At 32.2% G+C, this 22,088-nt stretch overlaps 1 protein-coding gene across 2 annotated transcripts; it reads right to left on the reverse strand.

The window, feature by feature from the left end:
- Positions 1–901: 901 nt before the first annotated feature.
- LOC108329442 (nuclear pore complex protein NUP62) lies at positions 902–10,159 on the reverse strand. Of its 2 annotated transcripts, XM_017563644.2 has the most exons (9): positions 8,499–10,156; positions 7,072–7,165; positions 5,963–6,041; positions 3,707–3,829; positions 3,518–3,595; positions 2,272–2,375; positions 1,758–1,845; positions 1,585–1,683; positions 902–1,143 (listed from the first exon to the last, which is right to left on the reverse strand). In XM_017563644.2, the coding sequence occupies exons 1-9, from the start codon at positions 10,063–10,065 to the stop codon at positions 1,051–1,053; spliced, it is 2,325 nt and encodes a 774-aa protein (XP_017419133.1). In that variant the 5' UTR covers positions 10,066–10,156; the 3' UTR covers positions 902–1,050. The 2 variants fall into 2 exon arrangements, 1 of the variants encoding a protein (XP_017419133.1); XR_008247022.1 differs by lacking the exons at positions 902–1,143; positions 1,585–1,683; positions 1,758–1,845 and having other exon boundaries at positions 2,357–2,375; positions 3,697–3,829; positions 8,499–10,159.
- Between the last annotated feature and the right edge of the window lie 11,929 nt (positions 10,160–22,088).

Genomic DNA, 22,088 nt, shown 5'->3' on the forward strand with positions numbered 1-22,088 from the left:
GAAATGGAAGGAATACATTTAAATATTACTGTAAAATTCTTGTGTTATCTTTAAAAGTTTCACCCTCAAATTATTCCATTTGATTGCTTCGACCAGTTGTGAGTAACACCTCACTCAAAGAACAACGGGTATACATATAATAAAAGAAAAGCTTAATGAAAAACAATAATATAATAATTTTAGTATAAAGATAAAGTAGGAATTAAAAAGTTATATCTAATTGATTTTTTCAAAATGATGAAGTGCAATAATTATTATTCCATTACACTTATTTTAGCTCATTTCATTCTCTCTTGTTTTTCAATATTGATAGAGAGAAAGTTATCAATGAAGTTGAAATCCAATAAATTATTCTAATCATTCCAAAAAAGAAAAGAAAGAATGAAAGAAAATTATTTTTTCTCTAAACTAAAATAAGCTTACTTTCGAACTAAATAAAAGTAAAACTAAATTGAAAACTTTTCTAAATTAACTTATACACAAACTAATATTTTTTTAATAAAACCATATTATCATTATCAAACTTTAACATCCCAAGCCTTAAACAATTTCTAAAACATAAAACCTAATTTAACTTACACATTATTATTTTTAATTATTTTAAAGAGTTGCAAAACTTGTTCACATATATTTTAAACTCATTCAAAAAATGTGCCCATTTTTTCAGTTTTTTCCATCCAAACAATATAAATAAATCTGAACTTATTTTTTCCATCTTAATCTTGAATACACTTTTAATAGAGATTTTAGGAATGTCCTGTTTTTCTATTTCAGTTGAATGTTAGTAGGTATTTCCATCTCCAGTTTCGTAGCAGTATTGCCTAAAAGAGTCTGTAACAAGTCTAAACCATTTTCATAGTTGAAGGTTGCTGCTTTAAAATTAGTATATCATTCTTTACCGTTAAGGCTTCGAAGTTGGCGATTACCATTCTGAAACAGTTCATACCGAAATTTTGGGAAGAAAAATCATACAAAAATAGTATCTGCATACAAAGAAAACTTTTCTAGGTGTCATTTTTAAAGTGTTGATATATTGTACAATTTGAAATATCAAGACATCCAGATTCCTGGACCCGTCGGTTCACGATTTGAAGCAGAACCTTGGTTAGCTAGCTTCTGAATACGGGAAGAAAACTCTTCAGCCTGAAGCGGATTGAACAAAGTCAGAATTTGAATGAGAAAGCAAAAAACAAAATGAAAGTATGCACTATGCAGACTTCTTCATATCCCTCCCATCTCATGGGAAAACCTCCTGCTGAAAGGAAAGACACAATTTCCAGAGAACCACAATAACTTTGAAAATCCCTTTTTCAATTTCCTCAAATCAGGCAAATTCAACAAATCAGGAAACTCTGGTGCATTCTAAAACAACTTCTTGATAATTGATGGTTCCATATTTCTAACAACTAGCATTACAGAACAGGTTCAGAGAAAGCAATAAACATCTTTATTTGGCGCATAATGTTTAGAAATAATAAAATAGAGAAAAATACACCTAGACCAGATAGAAAATAAAAAATCTAGACATTGAAGTAAATTAATCTTTTCAGTATGCCAATAAACAGCACAAAGGAAAATACAAACCTTTTCATCAATCCACATCAGAGAAGTTAGTTGATTATTTAAAATTCGAACTACTGCATCTAATGGAGTCATTCCATCAAGGGTATCAAGTTCTCCACCCTGAACAAAAACACCATTGTAAGCAAAATTTCTTGCTCTTTTATCAAAATGAAAGAGCAACTAACAACCAGTACCTGGTTTGAATTAAGGGATTGGATAACCGATTTAATTTGTTCAGTCATCTGCTCAAGTTCCCTTTCAATCAATTCAGATTGCTCATACCTGCAAATGAAGGTATAGAAACAAAAAATGACAGAAAGCATCAGCAATGAAGATAAGGAGGGAAAGGAGTTGAAATATAATCCTAAATCAGATGAAATCGTATAAAGTGGAAAACTTAATTTCATATGTGAATTGTTATTTAGTATGGAGTTTATGGTGGTGCAAATCTCTGTCCATTCTAAACCACCAACCACACAGAGCAAGTACAATGAAATTACAGATGATCTAACAATAAGAACTTCGATATTCAATCAAATGTTTGAGGTGAAGCAAAATCACTTCACACAAGAGAAAATTAAAATGGACATTGGATTCAATATGGTAAAGATAGTTTTAAGCTTAAAATATAGAATATATAAAATAAAACAATCTGCAGATCAATCCAGATAATAATCAGTCAACTAATAACGATGATCCAAAACTCACATTGCATCTCTTGTAGATGCAGCTTCATCGTCAAGAAGCAAACCCCGTTCATCCTTGTAAATACGTTCAGCTTCTTCCTCCATACTCTGTAAAGCCTTATCAACCTAATACAGGAATGACATAAAAGCTTTTATCACAATACAAAAGATATTGAAAAAATGTTTTGGAAACTGTTGAATGCGTATGTTTGAAGATTGTGGTGGCAATGAGCATATGCGTCTGCGTATGTATGTATATATATATACATATACATATATACATATATATATATATATATATACATATATATATATAAATGTATATATATATATATACATACATATATACATACATATATATATATATATATATTCCATGAAATCGAGATTTTATAGTTATCACACTGTATTTGTGTTATGTTACACATATATGTTTTCAAATATAATTTTACATAACAAGTAGGTTCTTCCATCTTAGAGTTAAGAGTTCATATTTTATGTTTCTTTCTCACTAGTCTATCCAATGGTAGGATCTACAACTTTGACAACCTTGAATAGTTTTAGGATCATAAATTGACTGTACAAACTTTAATGATTCAATGAGCCTCATGACTTAACTTGAGATTGAGTACCCCATATTCAAGAAATAGAACTACACTCCTGAATTTCTAAATCTATCAATTTTAAATTTGAGCTATATCTCCAAAGAATTATTTTCATTTTTTTTCTTAAGATTATAAATTAATAATATTGTTTTACTAGCTAACAACCCTGTTTTTATTTAATTTGAAAATAGTTGTCTAATTGAATTTAAACCAAACCACTGCCTGGTTTTTTTAGTCTGTGCAAACCAAAATGCATTGTTTGATTGCTCTTAGTTTTCCAACAGTGGGCATGTGGCTTTTAAAAGTGTGCTTATGCTGGGTGCATGCTAATGTCAAGGAATATGCTGGATGTGTTTCAGTTAGACCGAATTAGGGAAAAATCATTTTCGAAAGAACTGATTAAGATTATGATTGATAGTTGCTTTGAAAACCGATAAGCTAAGAAAAACGAACATGCTGTAAAGTTGCCATAAAAGCAACATTCTAACTCTAACAATGGAATAGAATTATACCATCAGAATAAAGTAGAATTAGTTAGGTAAAAGCAAAGATCACTATTGATAGAAACATGTACAAGATTTTATGAACATCCAGCCATAACAAAATTAATTACCTCCGAAAACTTACAAAAATAAGATAGAAATAAACTGGTTTTAAAAATACCTCCTGTTGATGAGTCTCTATCAACTCCAATTGCCGTTCCAAATTTGATTGTGTCTCGACTACTTTTGCCACTTCAATCTAAATTTATAACATTATAAATAAGCTAGAGTGGTAATTGCCAAAATTTAACCTGTTTGCATGTAAAAAATAATTAAAAAAGTTTATCAGTAGCTGCTTGCATGTAGAAACCTCAAGCCTCAATAGAACATCACGATTGTTCAAAATCCTGCGATCCCATTCAGCTATTGCATTTGCCTGTTTTCTAAACTTTCCAGTTCGCTCTTGCAACTCAGCATTCCACTCCTTGATAATCTACAGGAGGTTATATGATTAGGAAGGGGTTAGACTGTATGAGAGAAATAACATAACATCATTCCAAACACTGTAAATAATGTTAGTGTCTGAAATACTGAATATCTTATCCTCCAAGTTAAACCCTATTTAAAAAGTGAACTGCTTGCTGGAAATAGTGTTTTTCTAGGGGGCGTGTACCCTGGAAGATGTTTGATTTGAAGAGAAAAATTGTTTCAAAGTACCTACGGAAGTTGCGGTGTTTTAATTGTTCTCTTGAGACTAGTAGCTTTTATTTAGTTAAATTATAGGAAAGAGAGAGACATTAAGCTCAAAATGTGTTTTTGAGATAGCAGACTCTTAGCAGTTAAAAAAAGTACCCATAGAAGTGAACGTCGCCATAACCATTAAAAAGATAAAACTCAAACTTTATATCCTACCACTGTCTTCACAATGCGGCGGCCAGCAGACAGTAGTTGCAGCAGAAAAAACTATGTCATCAAGATCAAGAGCTCTAATACCAACTTGAATAATGAGAGGAATAAATACATATATTATTAATTTCAATCAAGCCAATTACATTCTCTTGGAAAGGAAATAAAACCTACTATAATAAATGTGAAAATTCTAAGGATATTTTACTTTAATTACATCATGTTCCTACCCGGCCCAATAGATACTAAAGAGTATGGCCCAATAAAGTCTCCATTAAGCCTCTTCATTATGAAATAGTTCAAATCTACATTCTCCACATATCATAACTACTCTCAGCAATTTGATATTATGGTTATTGTTTATGATAAGATATCATTATGTTATTATTAACTACACTGTTATTATATACTTGAGGTAAGTATTATTCCAATGGGAACATAAGTCCACGACCTATATTGATCCTATGAATACAACTAGTATTCCCAAGGGTATACTCACTTCATACTCACTATATCCATAAAGATCTTAAATTCTCTTACTAACTTGAACATCAAAGAGTTTTTTTGCAGGTGGATCTTCTCCCTCTGACCAGCAAGGAACTCCATACTGACCAATAAGAGCTCTCAAGCCAGCGCAACAACACCCATAATCTTGTTCACTATGATTGAACGAAACACAATAATTTTTTTATCAAAGTGAAACTAGACTGTAGTTTGAATTGTACTCTATATGTACGTACACAAGGTTACCTTGCATATATTCTCACTAGAGGATTGTACAAACCAAATTTTGAAAGAATAATATGCAAGAAGGGAACCCAGCTTGGGAGAGAGAGCATGATTTAATGTAACTTAGGAAATTGTGATTTTTAATTGTTCTCTTGAGACTAGCAGTTGTTATTCATTATTTTTTTAATCTTTGTTGTTATAAATAAATCGATCTTTTGAGAGGTAAGTATACTTCAGCACATTCAGAAAATTTCATCTCACTTTCTCAACAGCACTTTTATCACAATATATATTTTGAAATAACATAAGATAATTCAAAACACACTAGCTACAAATTTTAATATACAATATTTAATACAAAAAAGAATGGGAAATCATACCCAATACCAAATAAGTCTATCATCTTGGCATTATTCCCAAGTCTATTGCATATATTAAAGTATGTCATGTATTCATTTGTAGAAATCCTTGTTTCTTTAGTATTGTCAAAAAGTGAACTTTAAAACCTAACTCAACCTCCAAAAACCGGCTTGTATGGTGAGATTTGCACCCACTTATATACTCTAAATTGATCTTATCTCTAATCGATGTAGGACTTTCAACACCCCTTCACGTCAAGGTATATACACGTGGGATTAGACACTAATGGATGGTCCGATAGTAGCCCGATAGCGAGTGGAGCAATACGCCCAACAAATATCAAATCTCACTGTGATAGACTCTAACTCATGGCTCTTATACCATATTAAGAAGTGGACTTTAAGGTGAGATTTGCACCCACTTATATACTCTAAATTGACATTATCTCTAGTCGATGTGAAACTTCCAACAAGTATATAATTCAATGAAAGGGCAGCTTTAGTCCTAACCAAGTGCGTAATCTCAACTAAATAAGCCAAATGCATTTATCAATAATAATCATAATTAACTTACAAAATATACAAAATACGATGTAGGGAGTTGATAAAAGAAAGGTGGACACATCAAGTACCTCTTCAACAGTCTTCCCAGTGATTTCAGACGGCAATTTTGGTGCAGCAGTAACTGAAGTGCTGACAGCTGAAGTAGTTCTTTGGGACAAGCAGAAAAGGAAATATCAAAATCACCTTCCTATGTTTAATAAATCTTTATGCATCCATAACTTAGGAATAGATATAAATTGCAGTAACCAAAATAGTTTAACATACAGAAGGAAACTATGTACAATGCAAAGTGAAATGAGTTTGATTAGTCCTACGAATAGTATACTAGGAAATGGTTATAAGAAGCACCAAGGGGGCATCAAATAATACATGATAATGCAGTACTTCCACAATCCTACTACTGAAAACAGTGGTAGAAGAAACAGGAACATTCAAAATGAAAATTGTGCTCACAAAAATTTCCACATTATTTAAATATTAAGGTCAAGAATATTTTATAGATACCTTCCTCTTTTAATTTACCGAAATATCTTTTTAAGACAAAACTGTGATAAAACTACTGAGCATCAAATCATAAATATCTCAGATGTGTGATGTTGATGGTCACGGACTAGTTGTTGAAACATTAGCATTAGAAGGAAGGTCTAAGACACTCTTACCCCTTAATCTTGAATGAAAGGCTTGTTCAAATGTCATAAAGTCTTACATGTAGAAAAATATTCTCTTCTTGAATTGATACCAATAATCACAAATAAGGAAACAAAAATGAGATATTTCTAAAAAATAAATCTGATCTTATTCAAATTGATTCCCCTTAACTTAATTCTGCAAATCTGGATAGATATAACATTCATAATTTAAACATATTCAATAATTTATTTTTTAAAGTCCCTAATATTCCTAACTAATCTACACTTAGGAATAGAGGTCAAAAGTAATTTATGAACACCTTCCTCCTTTAACCAATTAAAGCGCTTATTCAAAACACAAACAAGTAAATTGAATGAAAGCAACAATGAAATATCACTATAACATGTTGAAGATGCATAACTTAAAACAGAAAACCGAGAGATAGAAAGGAAGGTGCACCAAGAGAAAATGCATACTTTTAACAGCATTTACTAAAGGTAAAAAAAAGTAAATACTTCAATTACAAGCCTACAAAATGTATGCATACCCCGTAGTAGAAGCCACAACAACAGCAGATGATGCCTGAGTTGCACTGGTGCTGGAACCCAAAATTGCTGAAGTAGAGGTTGTAGTGCTCACCGCTACAGATTGAAAAATATTTTAAACAGAAATAATTTACTAAAAAGAGATTGAAGTTAACAAGAATGAGGAATGATAATTTTAAAAAGTGAAATAGAAAAAGATAAAAAAGAATACAAAGATGAGCCCCTATTTCATAGAAAAGATCAGCAACAGGACACTCCAAAATTTACACTACTTTACCTCTGAATTTGTCAAAAACTTACAAAGTCTATATCAAGTGTATCTAGCATTGTTAATGTTAGTAGTGGACTTTAAGCCTAACTCAACCCCACAAAACTGACTTGTAGGGTGAGGTTTGCACCCACTTATAAAGTATGAATTGGCCTTATCTTTAGTCGACGTGGGACTTCCAACACAACCCCTTCACGCCGAGGTATAGACATCTCGTGCGTGATAGTAGAAATTGGATGGTCCGATAACGGCCCGATAGCGGGTGCAATAGAAGAATAGAATGCCCACTTAGAAGTCGCTAGGATATGCTCTAACCATGGCTCTGATACCATGTTAGTAGTGGACTTTAAGCCTAACTCAACCCCACAAAACCGGCTTGTAGGGTGAGGTTTGCACCCACTTATGAAGTATGAATTGGCCTTATCTCTGGTCGATGTGGGACTTCCAACAGTTAAAATCATTAAGAAGTTATTCATCTTCAACTTAAAAGAATTAAGCTTTAAGGTAAATGTACAAGAGGCCGGAGAAAAGAACACTTGGGCCAAAATATGACATGACATTGGAAATCTAGGCTAGTCAAGATTGATTAAGTTAAAAAATTCCTCCTGAGAACTACCTTGATTAAGGTCGATTAAGTTATAAAAACCCCTCCCGAGAACTACCTTGTTCAAGGTCGATTAAGCTATCAATATCCCTCCCGAGAACCACCTTCCTCGATCAAAGTTGATTAACTATTCCACATAAAGTTGAAAAAGAAAAAAAAATGTAGAACAAAATTAAAGTTTCTATTCATTAAAACAGCTTATGTGCATATTCAATGAGAACTATCCGCTTCAAGGAGTTCATAACACCACACAGTCACAAAATCAGAGAAAAATAATGCAAAATACAAGGAAAAACCAACAACAAAGAAAGTAGAAGACAACTGAAAACTATTTCAAACTTATTTCAGGACAAAAATCGTCTACGTGAGCATTTTTTTATGCTGAAAGAAATCTATATTCATCCATACATCAAATTGATTCAAAAGAAAATATCATCATAGACGTAAATCACCAATGAATGTCCACTTTAACAACAAAAACAGTTTATACACTTCAAAGATAGCAGCAAACATATTTAAACAGATATTTCTAAAAGGATTCAAATTGCACAGCTCACCAAATGCAGAAGTAGTAGCGGTAGAAACTGTCGTCGTTGATGACTTAAAGGAAAACCCAGTCCCAAGAGAAACATTGGATGCCGTGCTTCCTACACCAAATCCTGTAAACGATGATCCTGTACTGGCAGAAGGTGCTGCACCAGTAGAAGCAGCAGGAACCGCCAAAGTACTCGGTGTAGCAGAAGATGCAGTAGTAGCACCAAAGGCAGGCACAGAAGATGAAAGGGTCGTGCTGCCAGTAGCCACAGTAGAAGTCGTGGTGGTCGTCACAGTCGAGAACAGTGGCGCCGAAGATGTGGTAAACGAAAAAGAACCCGGTGGTTTTGAAGCCAATGCGCCAGAAGCCGCCGATGAAGCTGAAGAAGAAGCCGTAGCTGAAGCAGCATTGGGAAATCCAAAAGAGGGTTGAGAAGCGAAAGAGAGTCCCGAAGAGCTAGATGACACCGTTGTAGTAGTAGCTGATGCAGACGGCTTTGCAAACCCTGGGATCGTCGTTGAGGTCGAAGTCGAAGAGGGTCCAGTGGCAAACACAGCTGAGAACAAAGGAGAGCTGCTTGCAGAGGCTGAGGAAGCTGAAGAAACTGCCAACGCTCCAAACGGCGTCGTTGCTGCTGGGGATGATCCTGCAAACAGCGATGAGGCAGAAGAAGATGCTCCAAAAGCTGCCGTTGAGGAAGAGAATGTTGTTGAGCCAAACGAAGATGATGTTGCTCCGTAGAGCGATGCGGAGGACACTCCAAACGGCGACGCCGAAGCAGTTGACGCTCCAAACGATGTCGTTGAGGCTGAGGATGCGGGCGTCGTCGATGTTGAAGGCGCTGAGGAGGCTGCACCAAACAAGGTCGTTGAAGTGGATGACGCTATCGGCGCCGTGGAAGCTAATGATACTCCGCCAAACTCAGTATTCGAGGCTAAGGGTGTTACACCAAACGCCGGAATGAAAGATGGTGACGTTCCACCAAACGCCGGAGTCGACGCCGAAGCATTTTCCCCAAATGCCGGAGTCGAGGCTGAGGCAGTTCCCCCAAACGCCGTAGTAACAAACGACGGAGTCGAAGCTGAGGGCGTTACACCAGTTGAAGTTGAGAGTGTTCCACCAAACAGAGGAGTTGAAGCTGAGGGTGTTCCACCAAATTGAGTGGTTGGAGCTGGGGAGGCTGCGCCAAACAGAGTTGTTGAAGGGGAGGAAGGTGCTCCAAACGGCGGCGGCGTCATCGCCCCGGAGGAAGCAGCCCCAAACAGCGTGGGAGTGGAAGAGGAAGCTGCCCCAAACGACGTGGTCAATGTAGAAGAGGAAGAAGTCCCGAACGGTGTGGTTGCGGGGGTGGAAGAGGAGAACAGGGGTGAGGCAGAGCTAGCGGTAGTGAAAATTGAAGAGGCAGCGGTGGTAGGGTTTGTGGGAGTGGTGAAGAGAGAGGAGGATCCGAAAGAGAACACGGGAGCGGAGGATGAAACAAATGAAAATGGAGAAGAGGAGGAGGAAGAAGAAGAAGTGTTTGTGAAGGAAAAGGAAGACGAAGATTGAGTTGAAGAAGAGGCAGAAGATCCGAAGGAGTAACCCGCCATTGTTTCGCTCTTTCTCTCAGCTCTGTCCTATGCGAAGTGAGGAGCGTCTTCCGTTTTCAAAAAGAGGGTTTTCAATTTATGTAGTTAGGTTTCTGGGTTTTGCTACTCACTCTAAAATTTCAATTAAGAAACAATGTTTTTAACAAATACTTTTTACGACCATTTTAGACATATGTCAAAATAAATGTAAGTATATGTCACTTTAATCAATATGTCAATTGGTCCAATTTTTATACTTTTGAATTTTTTACTAGCACGGAAATGAAAATTTAGAACAAAACCATGACGTGTTGGTTTCAAAATTTAGAGTTTTCATTCTTCTTTAGTAAAACTTAGATGTTATTCTTTTGAATAGATTTAAAAGGATTTAGAAAATTTGAATATAAATTTTTTATCATTTATTTAAATAAATTTAAAAATAAATAAAAGTGAATTTGAAAATAAAATTTTTATTTTCAAATTCTCTTTAAACAAGACTTAAGTCACAAAACTTAGTTATAGAAAATCCTTCCAATAATATAAAATTGTGTATAGGTACCATTTTTTTTTATCAGTGTATTGTCTATTACACTAACAGAGAACTATTATTTGAAAAATGTTCTTTATAGGTGGTCGTGAATAAACACCACTTCTTCAAGTAAGCATTATCTATTTCTTTTTTTCAAATAATTTATTATTGGTCTGAATTTTTTTTAATAATTTATTTTACTTTTTAATAAATCGTACTTAAAAAACGCTATTTATTAGTTTGATTTTTTATAAAAAGAATAATTTATTTAATATTTCAATACATAACGTTTAAATGTTCTTTACTGGTTGAATATTTTTTAATAATTTATTTGATTATTATTTATTTAATAATTTATTTTAAAAATATATTCTTTAAAAGATTTGACAGCGACAATTATCAAAATTGGTATTTAATTAATCATTTATTATATTGAAACTCGTGATATTAGACCTGATGATGATGAAAACATTATGGTATAATCAAATTATTAAACACAATCTTTTAGGTTTTATAATTCATCAATATCATAATCATTTTTAATAACAAAAACTATAAAATTCTCTCTAACAATTATAATAAGATCTTTTTTAGTAACAATAATAACATAACACACACAAACTAAATCTAGATAATACATGTCACTAATCTAACATATATATGCATTTTGTTTATTTTTATAAGCATAAAGAATTTTTCCCACCAAATTTTCCTCATGTTCAAATTTCAGCTGTACCTGAATGTACCATGACTTTCATTTTCAATCTCTATATAAGTGAATATAAGGGCTTTCTCTAGCTTCCTTGGAGAGAATATTTCAACTTTGTTGGAAATCCAAATATGAGTCTAAGTCTCATATTAGATAAAAATGAGAAAGTAAAGCACTATATAAAGATGGAAGATTCATTAACTCATTGTCTTAAGGTTTTGGGTAAAGAGTGATGTCAATCCTTTATATAGTTGGGCTCAAATGTCATTGGTGTTTGTGTCTCCCCAGTGAAACTCCTCCTCGATAGACCCAACAGTGGTATCAGAGTCGATGGTTCGTCTTGGTGACTGCCTCAAGCGAGTATAATGATCCCTATATTGAAAGTCTTCATAGCAAAGTATTCAGGTAAGCGAGTTTCGTTAAGATGAACGGCGGTAAGGGCTACTCGTGGTAAGGGAGAGTGTACCTATGTGGAAGGGACTCACCCTTGAAAGGGAGATTGTTTGGGAATCCAAGTGTGAGTCTAAGTCTCACATTGGATGGAAAAGAGAAAGTAGAGCACTATATAAAGATGGAAGACCCATTAACCCATTGTCTTAAGGTTTTGGGTAAAGAGTGGTGTCAATCCTTTATATGGTTGGGCTTAGATGTCATTGGTGTTTGTGTCTCCCCTGTGAACCCCCTCCTTGATAGACCCAACAAACCTCAACCATGTATGTGACCGTCACTAGTATGTGGTCTAAAAATTTGAGTTCAGACATTCCATATCTAAGTACGTATGAAGAATATGATCACACCTGAAAATAGTTTCACAAAATAATGGAGATGGGAGAGAGTGTTTATAAGCACATACTTAAGCAAACATTGGAGAAAAATACATGAGAAATAAGTTGGAATTTACCTTGTTATCTTATGTCTAACCAATCAATACAAATACAATATTGCTTTCTTCCTCTACCATTTCTTGAATCTTTTGGAAAAGTTTTGCTACCTTGTAGGAAACAAAGAAACATAATTACACACTCAATAACCACACAAAAATAGTTCATGTGTAGTAACTTGGTAAGAATACAACATCATTAAATTTGGAAATTTCATAATTTGAATTATTAATCTCCTTCGTACAAAATTCTATAACTTCCTATATTGTTATAGTCAAGTGATACTCAATATACAAGACTCTTGGATATAGTTAAGGGGAGAACTTCTTTAGTTTATAATCTCACTAAAGCATTATCAAACTAAAAGGACATAAATAGTTTAAGCGGTTTAATATTGCAAAATAGTTTCTTAGTTTCTCTACATACAACAACAAAGCAATGTCCCACTTGATGAGGTTGACAATATTGATTAGACAACGTTAGAGGTGTCATTTGAGTCCTTGGCTCATGAGTTAACTTTGTCCCTTCTAAAATCAAGTTCCACTTTTTTAACCTACTTAATAGGAGGTTTTTTAAAAATCCCAACTCCCAAGACCCACATAAAATAGATTGGGTAGGGTTAGGATGAACTAGCCCCAAATTAAATTAATTCATTTTTAATACATTTTTAATTATTTCTTTTATTACTTTGTAAGTTGAATAGTTTCCAAAATTTACATGATATTTTACTAATATCTTTTTTAATTAAATACAAATATATAAATATTGATTTTATAAAAAGACTATTCAAAATAATTATTTAATTATAATTATATTTTAAATATATAATTTAATTATTTTGAAAAGTTAAAAGTGTAATATGTATTGAATTTGTTTAAGTTTAAATAAAGTAATTTTTTATTAATGTCCTTTTTCTTTCTATATAAATATATAAATGTTGACAATATAAATATATAAATGTTGATGTTATAAAAATCTAGATGATTTTTTAATTGTAATCATATCTTAGATATATAATTTTATTATTTTGAAAAATTTTAAATTAAATATATGTTAAGTTTATTTAAGGTTAAAAATAAAGTAATTTTTTACTAATATCTTTTTTCTTAAAATATAAATATATAAAAATTGGTTTTTTAAAAAGTTATTCAAAATATTTTTTTAATTAAAATCATATTTTAAATATATAATTTCATTATTTTGAAAAGTTAAAATATAATATATGTTGAATTTATTTAAGCTTAAAAATAAATTTTTTTAAAAAGATATTCAAAAGTTATTTTTTATAAATCTAGAAATTACTTATATTTAAAAACAATTGTAAAAACACATTTTAATTCTTTCTTATTTTGAAAGTTTTTGTAAATTTATTTTAATAAACTATTTAAAAAATATTATATATAAATAAAATTTTAACTTATATTTAGTTTTAACATCTAAAATATAATAAGCACGTTTCAATTTAAAAGGAAACGTTTTTTTTATCAAAAAAAGCAATCATTAAAAAAATCAAATAACTTATTATTATTATAAAACAATATTAATATAACATAAACATTTTCATACATTAAAATTGAATAAAACTACACATAATTTTATAAAATAAAAAAATTATATGTTAAAAATTATAAAAATGAAAGAATTGAGTAAATATTTTTTATAGAAATCATATGTATTTATAAACTTTTAGACATACATAAAAATATTTAAAACATAAATAAAATAAATAAGAAATGAAATTAATAATTAAATATTTATCATTTAAATATATATATATATATATAAAATTAGATGAGTTAATTCAAATTACTATTAAATATATCTTCGATATTTAAAATGGTTAGGGAAAACTATAATTGAAAATATTGCCAAAAAAACATTGAGAAGAAAGTAAATTTTTCATTATGTAAAATAAAGTTTTTTAAAATAAGTACAATATTTTTCTTGATAACGAGTCAACTAATTAATTAGTAAACATGATCTTAAAGTTGTTATGTTTTTAATTAATGATACACGACAATGTTTTTATCACAAAATATACCGTATAAAACACTTTCTTTTTCTGAATTAGGATTAAAATAAATATTGTGATTAGATATATAAAAAAAAATAATAATAAAATAATATAATAAAATCATAAATATTATCTAGATATTTAAAATTTTAGAGTTTCTATGTAATTATTTATTGTATTTATTTTAGGTTGAAAATACTTTTTTTGTTAATTATTTATTTGTAAGAGATTCAATAATTATTTACTTATTTATTGTTTTATGTGACTTTATATTTTTTAAATTTTTTTGTTAAATTAATATTAATGATATTAATATAATTATATTTGTCAATTTTTAGAAAGAAAAGCCCATGAAATTATTTGATTCTATGGGCTTTTTTAATAAAACTCATTTTTAATCTTGTGAACTTTTTTAACCTCAACTCACATGGATTAAGGTCAAATCCTATTATATATGGATTTATTTGACTAACTCTATACAACATCATTCAGGACCAACTAGTAGCTCTGCTTCTCCACTTTTAAAACAAAGACTAGTCAACTTGATTAGTAAATAAATTAATAAGGAACAAGGGTTGTAGGAGAATTACAAGAAACGTGATAAGAAACAATAACCTTTTTACTAACAAAAATAATACTATATTTACTTTCTTTAGAATTTCATGGTCACAAATTTTAGGATACTAAACAAACCAGTGATAATAGATCAATGTACCTTGAATTGAATCGATTTGCTAATTTTTGGACTAATGCTTTACTTTGGACTAATGCTTTACATAAATATGTCTTTCTAGTCCCAGGAGGTCCATGTAACAGAATTACGCTGCAAATATATAAAATTCTCTAAAATATTAAGATATGTACATAGTTCAATCATCTAGGTTTACAGTTCAACTTCCCATAATTGCTACAACCAACAATTTTACTTAAATAACATCAAAATTAAATAATAAAAAAAAGGTTTTTCTTAAATTTTTCCTAAAGGAGAATAGCCTACATGATTATTTAGTGCTAAACTATTCACTTTCAGCAGTCAGAGTCTAACAAAATATAGGCCCGCCATGTATGACAATAATATATCATATGCAATCCATGTAATAATAGTATTTAGAATATTTTCTCGAAAGCAATGAAAGTTCTTACATGGTTGTCATATTGTCTTATAGCTTATTGGTAGGAATTGATTCATTCAATAGATTGAAACTGAGGTCACTGGAACATATATATATATATATATATATTTGTATTTCTTAATAGTTTAAGCATCTTGGAAGTTTCTTTCTAATTGAAAGTATTATGAACTAGAAACCACAAAAGTTTAGAATCTTAAAACATTACAAAAACCAGAAGGGTCTAACCTATTTAAAAAGCTTTAAGGATCTCAATAATGTCTATAGAGATTTAAAACATAACATAAGTTCTTTCCTTTAAACATGTTGATGGTTAGTTTGAAAAGTTACACCATAGGAGACTATAATCCAAGGTATATTATTTAACAGAGTTATTAATCTTGGAATGCTGTAATTCCAAACATTGTACGCTGCCTGATAAAATTAAACTAGGGACAAGAGGGTGCAAGTTAATGAACGCACATTTCACAGGGAAATTAATTCATAATGCAAAACAAATTTCAATGTTTATACAACCTCCAGTACAAGTACATCAAATTAATAACTAACCTAAAAACATATGATTCCAAATCCTCTAAGTAAAAACCATGATACTCAATAATGGCCATGCATCAAAACTCTCTACGAATACTAGTATGAAAAAAATCCTTCAACATCTCTACTCCAAAACGTTCTTGCATAAGATCAGTTTTCGAGATCATGTCACTAAGATGGGTAGATTTGCCATCTACTATCTAATATTCGAAATGCCCTTTAACCTGCCTCACATGATTCTTATTCACTTTGTCCAATCCTTCAGGGACACTACAGGAAAAAGCGTTATTATCGACGGTTATTTACCGAGGGCCTTTAGACCTTCGGAAAAATTTTGTGGACATAATATACCGAAGGCATGTAGGCCTTCGGTAATGTCAGTGATAGGTTAAATCAGAAATTTGGGTTTTTTTGCCCTAAATTCTCAAATTTCAGAATTCCTCCTCTCCCCTTCTCTCGTCTCCCCAATTTTAGAGATCCCTCTCTCCCCTTCCCTGTCTTTGCCCTAAGTTGAGGTTGGTCACCGTAAGCCATTGTTGTGTTCCTAACGCGGAGGTGGGTTCGTTGGTGGCTAGGGTTCGTGGCGCTTGCGGTAGGGTGGTGACTCGTGGAAGTTGGCGTTTACGTCAGGGGTGGTGGCGGTCAGTCGATTCAACATTGCGGTTTCACGGTGCACGTTTGGTGGTGTGGATGTTGATGGAGGTTCGTTGGTAGGTGGCGCTTTTTCATTCCCTACTCTCTATTCCACCACTGCTCGTCGTGCTCAATTGCCACAAGAAAAGGTCGTGTTTTTGTATGATGTGATATTAGTCTTCAACTTACTGACTAGTTGTACTAATGTAATGTTGTTGTATCCTGTGTTGAGTGCATAATTGCTTGTGGTAGATTGTATATTAGATTTGGGTTGTATGTGAGGATGTTGGCTGGTGCATACTTCATCTTGGGTGTGAATGCTTTAGTAGTGAGTAAATGTTATTTGATGAGTGTTGCCTGTATGTGATATTACAAAGTGCCTTTGTACCTGTCGTGGTGCCTCATTAACCTATTAAGGGTGTCTCTGTTGTGCATCCTTCCTGTCTATTCTAGCGGTTATTTATGGGTTAATAGTTAATGTATTTATGGATTAAAGTTGACTGAAATTAACTAGATGCTATCTTGGGCAGTTTATTTGGAGACTGGTACAATTTTGATTGGTGACTGATGTTTTTTATTTCCTGTTTCTTAGAGATAAGAAATATAAAAGTGAATATGTGTACTATGTTCTACATGTACAATGATGATAGAATGTGGAATGATTGGGTTAAATCGTGTAAAATTGTTGCTGGAGTCATGAAATAGATGTTTTAAATGTGGAAGTGATAAATGCCAAGATTTAATCCATGTGTATTGTAATAATGTGCTTGAAAGTGAAGAGAGCATGGTGCTGTGAGCAATATTGCGTTATTGGAATGTTGTCCTGTCACTTTTAAATGCATTAAATCAATTGATGGATGATAATCAAATGATAAATGTTGTAGTATAGGTAAATAAAACTGAGTTATAGGTAAGTTTGAATAAAGTTGCATGATCGATGTACTATGTCTCTTTATATGTATAGTTAATATAAGTTGGCTATGGATGCTTTGGTTGTGTGTGATCGGTGCAATCATAAATGTTGTGAGTACTATAATATGACATGAATGGTTAATCTTTGGATTTCATATTAGATGCTACACATCAGTTATTGTGACTGCATGAACTCTGTTGCTGAATAGGATAATGTTGACCATGGAATTTGAAGGTTATTTCATTTGGAAGTGGCAATGAATTTGGGCAAGATTAATAACCTATTGAAAATTATTCCAGTTGTTGAATGGTAGATACTAGGTTTAGAGGTATGTTTGAAAAGTAGTAAGTCGTTGGTGTTAAAAAAAATTTGAATTAGCCTAGATGATGTGGGCCATATGGTGGGATTAATAGGACATTGACAGGGGAGGGATTTTGGTACATTGGAATTAATAAGGGGTGGGACCCTTTGTGTACTTATGATGATATAGATTTAATGTAATTAATAAAAGGCCTAGGTAAGTACGTAAACAAATGAGGTTGATGCCAATGGCTGGATATAGGGGTTAATGGGGTAGCCTTTGAAAGATACATATCTATGTTGGACATGAATAATAAAATAATAAGATAACATGATATTGGGGGAGAGAATGAACTTTTAACACGCCCCACAACTGCTACTAATGTTTAATGGAAAGCAACTTTCTTGACATGTAGTTAGTTAACAGATTATAGGTTTAGGTCTAATTCCATCTCATTTTTAGCTCCTACCTATGCCTATATGGGGATGAGCACATTGACACCTACCTCTAACTAGTGCATCTACTAGTATCCACCTTCACACCGTAAATTTCCATTCCTCTTTTTCACTTTGCAGCTCTTTTAATTCATTTTTTCATCTCTCTTATACCTTCCATATCACTCATCATAGACATAACAGTGGAACCAACTGTGCTCCCATGCAACCAAACGTACAACTTTTAATTTCCTCTTCACTGTTTTAAACTTTGTTTTAATCATGTTCTAGCCTTTAATAACTGATGTAGACACATGCAATACGAATAATTAATGTTGTCTGTACATCCAATGTTATATGAGGTTGCCTCAAGTCCAACGAAATGATTAGTACTCTATTTGCTAAATTGAAAAGGGAAAAAAGAAAACTGTACACTCTTGTTAACTTTCATATTAACTATAATAAAAATCAAGTTCTTCCATTTGAATAGAAACATTAGGTGTATTATGAATCAAAACTCTGTGTGAGTCCATTGGTCCAAGACTTGAAGCAAACACCACAAACCTAAACTGTCATATTACACTGCCTCAGACAGTTTTCTATATTCATCTAACTTCCAACAACTTTGTTAACTTAGACAAAGACAGGACATAATTAAGCACTTTGGGGATTGTGCTTGATCTTGTGATATAGGAATAAGCTGCCAAACTTTACTTAACATTTGTGAATAAAAGTTCTTTTTCCTCACTTCTGACTCCACACACTTCTTGAAACCAAGATCAATGACTTTAATCTGTGAGCTAGTAAATTTCAGGCATACCTATAAGATACATATGGTTGTATATACTGTTATGTGCAGTGTGGTTTAGTATCACGAGTTCACACATTCTAAGGTGTATATTATTATTCTCGGATGAAGAATCTATGCATATATAGAAAGTTTCTCTTTTCTGTATGAATCATCCTGCAGGTGTATTCATAACATTAAATACTAACATGATATGAATTATTATAGCCCTCTTATATATGTATTTGTTTATTTCAAACTGCAAATGTTGAACTTAAGATCTACTCTATTTAGTAATGAAGTCCTAGTGAACAATGTAACTAAGAGTCATATGTGACCTTGGTGTAGCTTTCTGCGTATATAACAACTTTCAAGTGACTGTTTGATGCATATATAGCCTTACGTGATGTAGAGAAGCATCATGGTTGACAGAGGGATCTATTTTGGATGTGTCTATATTTCTTCTGTGAGTGAATTTGTGAAACAGTTGATGGGTGTGCCCCCTATCACTTCTCCCATTCAATTTTTAGTTTGGACTTTGCTTGCATCAAGCTATGTTATGTAATTCTGGCCTCCATCTTTGTCAAATTACTCTGTCATCCACTCCCACACTTATGTACTGTAGTTATATTTTTTTTTTGCTCTTCGGTAATTACCGAAGGCTTTTGGCCTTCGGTAATTACCAAGGGCTTTTGCCCTTCGGTAATTACCGAGGGCCAAAAGCCCTCGGTAAATGTTAGCGACAAGAGATTTACCGAGGGCGCTTTGGCCGTCGATAAGCCTTCGGTAATTGCCTTTTACCGACGGCTTTTGGCTGTTTCCGAGGGCTTCTGGCCTTCGGTAATGCCCTTCTTTTTTGTAGTGGGACTTAGCAAGAAAATATATAATTGTTATTACACTTTTCAAGTGTATAGATTGATTATTAGCAAGAAAATATATAATTGTTATTACACTTTTCACGTGTATAGATTGATTATTGATCAGAAGGTTCTAGAGCATTTAATGTCTGTGAAATGTATCATCTAAGAAAAGTCTGCTAAACACTATAAATGACAAACAACTTTTGAATATAAGCATATAATGTTTTAGACCGTCTCATAATTATATGTTTAATGTTTTTCTAAACTATGCATTTATAATGAGTTAACAAATGATAAAATGTTTTGAACACACAATATAACTTCACATTTATCAACGTTAAAAATATTAAATACATATACAGTAAAGTGCTTCCATCCTTGTACACCTTATTCTTGATATTTGTTCAGATCACAAAAGTACAAGGACTTGATCAGAATCGCTACACATAAAATAGAGACGTTGAGAGATATGAAGAACATTTTAGGAATGTTTCTCTTGAAGACTTCTACTATGACACACTGTACAAGCTATGTTTTTTTATAAAAGTTATGAAAAAGCTTTATACCTCTACAAAGGAGACCTAAGTCTGACTTCTCACCTAAAAAGGCTACCAATTCTACATGAAGTCAACCTCTCTGTCTAACAAACATTTATCAAAGAAAGCTATAAATAGATGGACGCATGAAGAGAAGACAAGAATGATACCATAGAGAACTTTTGAATGCTCATAAAAGCTTATTGTTGCTCTATACCATCTAAAGTAAATTTTCTAAGAGAAAAAACCTTTGCAAAATCTAGAGCTGTCAAAACGGGTCACCCGGCCCGGCCCACCACGGGTTGGTCACTTAAGGAGCCAACCCAACCCGACTCATTTATTAGCGAGTCAGAAAAATTCGAACCCGGCCCGACCCACCACGGGTTGGTGGGTAAACGGGTTGGCTCACTGGCTCACTTAATTAATTTTTTTTAAATAAATTTTTTTTACAAACTTTCTATAATTGAAATCTAAACAAATTTCACTCCCAAATTTCACTTCCAACATGAGTGTTTAATTAATTTTGAAAATAAGAAATTTAAATAATTTTTTCAAGCAAAAAATAATAATAAATATTTTTTTATAAAATTAAAATTAAATTTTAATAAAATAAAATTAGGTAGGTGGGTTGGTAGGCCAACCCGGCCCACCATAGGTTCAACCCGTATGAGCCGGGTTAAAATCTGACCCGCATAAAAAAAATAGATTTTTTTTAAACCCAACCCGGCTCGAACCCGTGGTGGGCCAGGTTGTGACCCATTTTGACAGCTCTAGCAAAATCTCAGATTTTATTGTATTATTTTTATCCTTTCTTTGAGAGTTACCAATTTGTATTTGCTCTTAACACTGATTGTGTTGTACATTTTGAAGAGAATTAAAATACTTAGTGTTTAACTCAGTTGAGTTAAATAGTTTAAACAATTCTCTAGGGTTGACACCAGAAGTGGTTAGAATACTTGTATATCAAGAGTGATTAAACTCAGACTAGTCGTAAGGGTTAAAACAAACTAAGGATCATATCTATATCCATGAAACCAAGTACGTAAGAGAAATCCTTAAGAAATTTAATTTGGAAGATGTAAAGGAAATGAAGACTCCAATGCATCCCAATACATCCCTAGGATAAAGGATTCCAAGTTAGTATATCACACGAGATATAGGCAGATTCAAGAGAAGTACATTTAAGAGTTATTAAAATAATTTTTATATATTTAAAAGGTACTACTAACCTTGGTCTTTGCTACAAAAAGTGAGAAAGTTATACATTATAGGGATACTATGATGCTAATTATGTAAGGGATAAGATTGAAAAAAAAACATTAGTGGATGATGTAACTTCATTGGTGGGAATTTAGTCTCACCATGCAACAAAAAGCAAGTCAACAATTGTATTATGAACTACTGAAGCATAATATATAACATTTGTCAACAGTTGTTCCAAATCCTTTGGATATAAAACCAGTTGGAACATTACGTATAAATGAGAGTAACATTTCTATACTTTGTGACAATAGTGCTGCCATAAACTTAACAAAAAGTCTTGTCTTGCATTATGAGCGAAATACATTGAGATTAAACATCATTTCATTAAAGATTATGTTTAGAAGGGAATTATTGAGTTAAAATTTGTTTCAATAGATGATCAACTAATATATATATATATATATATATATATATATATATATATATATATATATATATATATATATATATATATATATATATTTACAAAACCTCTCATTGAAGAGAGATTTAGACACATGAGAACCCTTTTTTAGGCATG

Source organism: Vigna angularis, chromosome 2, assembly GCF_016808095.1.
Source record: "Vigna angularis cultivar LongXiaoDou No.4 chromosome 2, ASM1680809v1, whole genome shotgun sequence".
NCBI classification, from domain to species: Eukaryota; Viridiplantae; Streptophyta; class Magnoliopsida; order Fabales; family Fabaceae; genus Vigna; species Vigna angularis.